The following is an 8,353-nucleotide window of genomic DNA, read 5'->3' on the forward strand; positions in this document are numbered from 1 at the left end:
TTGCGGCAGCGGTGCTTTCTTCTTTGTTCCACCTTTGGCCGTGTATCTTATGGTCTTGGCTTCCTTGTCTTTTTGTAGGTCACCAGTGTCCACCCTTCTTCATCGTCCGTAGGTGCATTTTGGTCACTTGTCCCCAACGATGGTTGTGCAAAAGGTGCCGTGTAGCTTGAGCATGGACGAGAATAGTCAGGTGTTACTTGGAGAGGCACGAGATCGAAAGATCCAAACGTAATCGTAGTAGTATGTGTTGCGACCGTGTCTTCAATGTCAAGCTCAATTTGCCTTTGTTGTGCTAGTTTCATGATGAGCTCCTTGAGGACGAAGCACTTGCCAACAGGATGACTCACGATATGATGATACTTGCAGTATCTAGGATTGTTAATGCGATTCATCTCTTCTGGGCGTTTGGATTCAGGTAACTCAATTACATTCTTTTCCAGCAAGTCATCTAGCATTGCAGCCACGTTAGAGTCAAGAAAAGGGTACGTCTTCTGCTCCAATTCCCTCAAGGTATTTTTGTACCTATCTTGGGTATGAGAAGGCTTACTTTTCATCTCATTTTTTTTGCTTTGCTTTTGGAGGAGATCTTGACGAGCGCATAGGAGGTCTTGACAAGGGTAGTATAGACGACAAAAGTTTCCTTGGCGGGCTTTTTCCCAGTCTTGTCTACCTTTAGAGTGAACACTTTATCCTTTTTCAAGTCAATGATCAGCTCTTTCTTCTCATGATTGGCAATACTTAACTCCATGTCATGGGATCGAGTTGCCAATTCTTCAAAAGTTCTTGGTTTTATGCCTTGGATGGTGTAATATATCACCCAATGCATGCCTTAAACGCACATCTCAATGACGGAGGTTTTAGAAAGCTGATCTTTGTAATCCAGACTTAATGAACGCCATCTATTGATGTAGTTAACGACATGTTCATCCTTCCACTGCTTCGTACTTGTTAGCTCCAACATGCTTACGGTGCGTCGGGTGCTGTAGAAGCGATTGAGGAATTCCCTTTCAAGCTGATCCCAATTGTTGATGGACTCGGGGTCAAGGTTGGTGTATCAGTCAAAGGCGTTACCTTTTAGCGAGCATACTAATTGTTTGAAAAGGTAGTATCCCTCCGTCCTATCATTGTTGCAGGTTTCAATGAAATGGCAGTATGTTGCTTAGGATTGCCCTTTCCATCAAATTGCATGAATTTGGTCGGCTGATAACCCTTTGGCATCCTTAAGGCATCAATCCTTTTAGAGTATGGCTTTGAGTATAGCATGAAATTATGCGAGCTTCCTTCATATTGCACCATGATCGTGCTTATGATTATCTCTTGCAGCTGTTGGATAAAGAGAGATCCCATAAGCATCGTAGCTTGGTCCACCTCTAACTTCTTCTCAGTTATGTCCATCAGAGGCTCCTCATTTTCATTAATTTCCTTCTTTGGTTGATCAACCTTTGGGTCAGCTTTCTCGTCGTGCTGCGCCTTCAAACAGTTGACGAGTATAGTAATCTGCAGGTCATTTTCCTCCACGGTCCTTGTCAGCCTTGCGATTGCTTTGCTCATTTGTGCCAGTTGCTCTTTGATTGAAGTCGTACTAGTAATCATGACTTGCATGGCTACGGGATACAAGCTGCTGCTTAAGTCGACATCGGAAGTCGCCGACTCGGAGTACATCCTCAGTCTTTCTTCCCTTAGCGCCCTTAGCGAGGCCTGATCACGGGCTTGTGCCTTGGGTGCTCTTGCTCATCTGACAGAGTTGATGTAGGAGTGGAAGGCATGGCAGAGAGAGCTCTTGCCTTGCTTTGGGTTGTGACGCCTAAAGTGCCACCACTTGCGACAAGGATGTTCTTGTTCTTCGCATTAGTTGCGGGAATAGCTTGATCCTTTCTTGATGCCATGTGTGTTTCTTGTGGATTTGAAGATAGAGATGAGAAGCAGAAAGTTCCCACTAGGCGTGCGAAATTTGTAAACCCAAAAATTCTGTAACGAATGAAACGAGAACATGTGTACGAAGTAGATTTGTATTGATGAATTTGTAGGGTTACAATCTCTGTTTACAATTTTCCTCTGATTCAATCTTCAAATTTGATGTAGATGTGTAGGTTGTTGATCCAAGGGTCGCGATGACTTGATCTTGGACGAACGATTGAATGATTGCTTCAAGTTTTGAGCTTGAAACAATGTGTGGATAGTCTTCACCTCTAGGTTTGTGTATGACTTGCGGCAAAGGTGATGTTGATGTGGGATTTTGTTGATTCAAGGGTCTTGGCGACTTATCTTGAATCGAACGTCGTTACAAGTTTTAAGCTTGCAACAAAGTCTTGAAGAAATTGGCACAAGTGTTTGTTGATTCTTCAAGGGAATGCTTCGGCTTTGGTTGTACGTTGTTCGAAGAGAGCTTTGGCAGCATATTAGTCTTCAAAGATTTGCCAGAGGTTTTCCTTTTGTGAGAATTTCGGTCCTTCAATGTAGAAATTATCGACATTTATGCTTGTCTGAGGACCTTGTATTTATAGACTTCTCAAAGCTTGCATTTGGATGGATTTGGCTTTGATTTGTGTCTTGATTCATCCATGGGAGAATTTAGGCATGTTTTGTGTCTTAATTTCAGCTACTTTCCCTTGCTTGGCCGAAATCTATGGGGCTTTCTTGCCTATTTGCGAGCAATCTTCCATTCTTGCTTGTTTTGTGAAGATGTTTTAGCTTTCATTCCGGTTTTGGGACCAATTTGGGCCCCTTGCCGATTTTAAGAAGATTTCTTCCCCCTTTCTGCATTTTAGGAATGCTTTTTAGCTTCCTTTGCTTGATTTGTGTCACATGTCATTGATGACTTGTCCATTTGTGATGAGTCATCTACCACATGGGGTTTTGTGATGCATCATTTGCATGCAACGAAATTTACATGTCTACACAATCTCCCATTAAAAAGGTGATTTTATTTTTGTTCTTGTTTGGAAAAAGAAAAGTGACCATTAGAAAATGTCAAAACGCATGCACGTCATGTAATGATGAGTTCCCTTTGTAATAGCACGACATATGGAGCGTTTGAAGCGGCTTCCTGTTCGCTTTTCAGACTCTCACGCTGTGTTCTCGTTTCGTTGTGACCCCAAAACGGTGTCCTCTCTGCCTCCCATTGAATCTGTGTCTCGTCTCCAAACTCAAAGCCAAACAGCATTAGAAGCTGCTGCTGCCGTGGCGGCGCCTCACAATCCATGGCCATCCCAGCTATAGTTGCCATTGTCCCCATCGGAGTTCTCTTGGTTCTCTCGGGCCTCATTGTTAATCTCATGCAGGTACGTATCTGATGACATTAATTAAATAACTAAAACTTGCTTCACAAGGAAAATAAAATTTGCCATCCCTTCTTATTGTTGCATGGATATTGAATGACCCAATTGCATGTTAAGGAGAACGTTGGGATTTTTGAAACCTAACATATGCCACAACGCATGATGTGAAATGAGAATTTGTGGTTATTCAATGGCTTTATTTCATCACGTAACAAAGAAATTCGAGGTTTTCACGTCACATAATTTTGATAAATGGGTGAATAGTAATACTGATGTTACTGCTGGGATCTCAAGAACCGACTATAATTTGCATTCATTAATCAATTTGCTATAATTAATGCCTCCATCTCTTCGAGTAATTTGATCGCAATAGTAAGTTTGAAACACAATTGTACAAGTTTGGAACATATTGGCACAAATATACGAGTTGTTAAATATGTTTTTACTGGAAAAAAGTTGTAAAGATGAATTATCTGAACACTCTTATTTATATTTAAATTTGAAAAATTTCCATAATGCTTAGACCTTCTATCTATTCATCACCATCAGAAAAGAACGACTTTTGGCTCAACATATGGCATCCTTGCTGCATAAGGTCCTCCACTTCCATGCCACACGTACACGCACACATAGACGCATACAAGAATGTTCAAATATGTAGCTTTACGTAATTTTACAGAAGCGTACTGTTCTAAGTTGCTGGGTAAAAATCCAGTGGTCAGTTACAAACATGTTATTGACTGCAGATGACACTTAGTGACGGAAAGCAATCAAGCCTATGCATTTTGGTGCGGGTTCGATTGTCACCGATTCCCCTCCCTTTTACAACTAATAAGTAATAACAATTTAACCCACTACCGCTATCATTTGTCAAAAAAAATAAAAAATAAATAAAACTCGTCGTTGACTTACATGCTCTATAGATCGTCCCATTTATCCAGTGACTTACAACATGGTTTTTACCTCACTAAACTAAAGAACGGTGTTTTCCATTGATTATTCAATATGCGCTTTCAGATAGTGTTTTCCATCCTTGTTCGTCCTGTATCAAAGAGTATGTATAGAAAGATCAACAAAGTAGTAGCAGAATTGCTGTGGTTGGAACTCATATGGCTCATTGATTGGTGGGCAGGCATCAAGGTGTGCTTCTTTCTTCTAGTTGTTTGTGTTCATGCCTTTACGTCTCATTTTCCCAACCATATAACGGATGTATCTTTTAGTAATTGTAACCTTGTCGAAATCAATGCATACACATCTTTGGAAATTTTTTTACTATGCTTATAAATTGTGGGGTTGAATTTGCAGAGGAAACATGATCATTTCTATGTTACCCTATTGACCCTGCGAGCATTAAGCATTCCCGTGTTCAATGAGTGTACTTGGGTTTTAGATTTTAATCAAGGTCTAACTACAGTTGGAACTTCTGCTACAGGTTGAATTGTATGTAGATTCAGAAACTTTTCAATTAATGGGTGAGGTGACAATTATTAATATTTTGATGGCATTTTGATTTACAAATCTCTCACGTCGACTGACTGTTGCCTTGTTTGAGGAATTTCCAGGTAAAGAACGAGCACTTCTCATTTCCAATCACAAAAGTGACATTGATTGGCTTGTCGGATGGCTTGTAGCTCAGGTGCTTATCCTTCCAAATATATCTCTAGCAGTCACTTGTATGATGTTAAACAAGCTGCTAACTGCTGACAGTATTTTTATTTTTTTTAACAAACAATATTATCTACTTTAAGGGAGAGAGGAGTAGGCGAAACCTCACAATGGACTAGCAATAATATAATTCAACTGTTGACAGTATTTTTAAAGCAGATAATTTTCTGGCTTCATAAAAAGCAAGGTACCATCATAGGGTCTGCGATCTTCCCGCATCTCCTTGTTGCACTTCATCTGTTAACCTCAAAATACTTTTCCACAAAACCATCTATTCACGCTGTCTCCTGTGTGTTTTTTGTTCTTTTCCCTTTATTCAAAACACCTCAGACCTCACCGTTGTCATGAAAATGGATTTCAAGTAAATTAAGTTGGCAGAGTTAGAAATTTATTAACCTCTTGCGTCTTTTTATTTCTAGTTCATTTATCGGTATTAATATGTTGCAAACAGCGCTCAGGTTGCCTTGGTAGCACACTAGCCATCATGAAGAAAGAGATAATGTTCATCCCAGTGAGTTTTTACTCAGCATGTATCTTTCTGTTCCTATGAAGTTAGTGATGGATTTATGTTGTATGTATTTACTTATGCTTTTTGTAATTGGGATTTAAGAAAACCAGAATACGTGTTGAAGTATCAATTAGGCCAGATTAAGTTATTTTCATTGCAAACTATGATTTATAAACTTTTTTTTTTTAATAGAATAACGAATTCGGTTATTTAGTTGAATTCTTGTCACTCTCCTCAATCCAATTGCTATCAACTTGTTGCAATTCCCTTTCTTTTACTCATTAATGTAATTTTGTAAAGTGATAAATCTTTCGGTGAGGGTTGATAATATGGTACATGCACACAGTTCATAGGTTGGTCAATGTGGTTTTCTGAATATGTCTTCTTGGAAAGGCAATGGACGAAAGATGAAAAAACGTTGAAGGTACATTTAAATTTGCTTATATGCATATATTTGACACAGTCTTCTTCTTTGTCATGGTATAACTCACGGGTTCTTCATTACAGTCATGTTTCCGAAGACTAGAGGACTTCCCCGGCCCATTTTGGTTGGCTCTCTTTGTAGAAGGAACGCGATTTACACAGGCAAAGCTAATGGTAGCTCAAGAGTTTGCAGCTTCCAGAGGGTTGCCAATTCCTAGGAACGTCTTGCTTCCACGGACGAAGGTAATTATAATGTATTTAAAAGTGAAGTTTGGCAGAACTGCTATTTTCTAGATACTTTTAACGGGGCGTTAAAATAAATCAAAGAGCAATAATGCTAAGATGACGCCTTGCCATGCAGAACTGTTGAGATGTATGTTTTTAGCTTCATTATCTTTGTCTTTTTCTGAATTTTAATTTTCGTACTTGCAGGGGTTTGTTTCATTAGTAAGTAACATGCGCTCATTTGTTCCGGCAATTTATGACTGTACAGTGGCCGTCCCCAACAATCAGCCACCACCTACATTGTTGAAAATATTAAGACGGCAATCTTCTGTGGTAGGGCAACATAACTCTTTCTGCATATGCTAATAAAATTACTTGCTATGAACTTGTGATTAGATGTTATTAACCATTTGTTGCTACTGCAACATTAATCTCGTGTGGAGAACATCACACTTTCGGTACTCAGTCTACCTTCCGATGTCATTTTATCTATTTTAAGATTCTTTTCAAACTACTCCTTCAATATATGACCAAATTAGTGGAATCGGGTCATTTAGGACGTACTTGTTAGCTGTAACCACAACATGTGATTGGACGAATGAATTGAAATTATATCAACTTTATGCATACATGACGTGAAACGGTTATTAGTATATAACCACAATAAACACTAAGGATGCAGCAAAACTTGGAAAAGAAATTAAGGACGATACAAAGTACTCATGGATATGCAAAAACTAAACAGTGCAGACATGACGACATTTCGTGCTAGATGGCCTGAACATGCCGATGTATGCTTCTGCGTGGTCTTGCCTGTTGGTTGATTAAGGTCTAAACTGTCATTTCCTTGTTTGTAGCAAGCTGTTAGTTTGAATAAATTAAGTTGTTAGTGATCAAGGGCTGACATTAGATCAAATTGTGTTAGGCTCAAATGTGAGCAAGTGGCAAGATCTCATAAGGTCTTGTAATGAATGGTTGGATTAGCTCATAGGCTTTCCTAGATTCTCTCCCTCTCTAACAGTCATGTAATTGCTGGTGTGATGAAATGAACACACGCAGCAGAGCATGCTAGCTCTCTCTGAGATCTTGAGAACTCTATCTCTATCTCTTCATTCTCTCTCTCTAAATCTTCTTCCTCTCTGTGTTGAATTGCTGCAAATATGCCACTAAATTTTACAGATTCTAACATGGTATCGAGAGCCTAGGTTCGATCTCGGACTGGGAGTCGATTTCTGTGAAATTGTGCGAGAGAATCCAACAAGAAAACTCTTGATTTCATTCCAATTCAAGCTACAATGGCTGGGTCTGGAAGCAGTGATTTGCGAGCTCCCATCTTTGATGGAACAGAGTTCAAATTCTAGAAAGTAAGAATGGTCAACATTTTCAAATCGTATGGGATTTGGAAACTGGTCGACAAAAGAATTGTTGCTCCAGAGTCAAAGAAGAAGAAAGAAAAAGGGGAAACAAAGAAGGAGAAAGGCGAAGAAGACTCATCCTCATCAAACAATGATGAAGGAGACGACGATGCGTTTATCGCCCATATGGAGGATCAATTCATGAAAGATGCTAAAGCACTGGAATTTTTCAGAGTGCAGTTTCTAAGGATATCTTCCCTCGAATTGTGAATCAAGAGACCCTGGGATCTACTCCAAGAGGAATTTCGTGGCGATGAACAGGCAAGGTTTGTCAAACTTCAAAGTTTACATCATGAATTTGAATATATGAGGATGAAGGAAAATGAATCTCTATTTGCCTATCTTACTAGACTGTTTGAACTAATTTATCAAATGAAATCTTATGGTGAGATCCTCACTCATCAAATAAAGGTTCAAAAGGTTTTGATTAGTTTGTCAAGTAAATATGATCCAATCTATGTTGTGATTGAAAGAACTTCTGATTTGAATACTATGACTATACATGAGGTAGTTGGATCTCTTAAGAGCTATGAACTTAGGTTGAGTGGACATGAAGATGATGTTGCAAGCCCAGGGCATGCATTCTCTAGCACGAGTCTTGGGTCAAAACCACAAAATAGGTTATTGGCTCAGGGAAATCACAGTAAGAGAAAGAAAAATTGAAAGTCTAAGCCTAAGAAATGGGAAAACAAAACTCACCAGACTGAGAGACTGGGTGAGATCTCTGAGGGTGTTAAACAAAAATGCAAAATATGTGATAAGGCTCACTATGGAAAGTGTTGGTTTAAGGGAAAACCTAAATGTCATAACTGCTACAGATTTGGACATGTAGTGAAAAG

General features: G+C 39.2%; 1 protein-coding gene across 1 annotated transcript in view; it reads left to right on the forward strand.

Moving 5' to 3' along the window:
- The first annotated feature begins 3,065 nt into the window (after positions 1–3,065).
- LOC103440514 (1-acyl-sn-glycerol-3-phosphate acyltransferase 3) overlaps positions 3,066–8,353 on the forward strand; it is a 10,410-nt gene continuing 5,122 nt past the window's right edge. Inside the window, exons 1-8 of the mRNA XM_008379211.3 lie at positions 3,066–3,281; positions 4,296–4,418; positions 4,711–4,750; positions 4,841–4,914; positions 5,395–5,454; positions 5,798–5,875; positions 5,959–6,117; positions 6,307–6,432. Coding sequence (XP_008377433.1) covers positions 3,201–3,281; positions 4,296–4,418; positions 4,711–4,750; positions 4,841–4,914; positions 5,395–5,454; positions 5,798–5,875; positions 5,959–6,117; positions 6,307–6,432 — 741 coding nt within the window. The 5' untranslated portion in view covers positions 3,066–3,200. The remainder of the gene's footprint in view (positions 3,282–4,295; positions 4,419–4,710; positions 4,751–4,840; positions 4,915–5,394; positions 5,455–5,797; positions 5,876–5,958; positions 6,118–6,306; positions 6,433–8,353) is intronic.

Source organism: Malus domestica, chromosome 11 (assembly GCF_042453785.1).
Source record: "Malus domestica chromosome 11, GDT2T_hap1".
In the NCBI taxonomy this organism is placed as follows: Eukaryota; Viridiplantae; Streptophyta; class Magnoliopsida; order Rosales; family Rosaceae; genus Malus; species Malus domestica.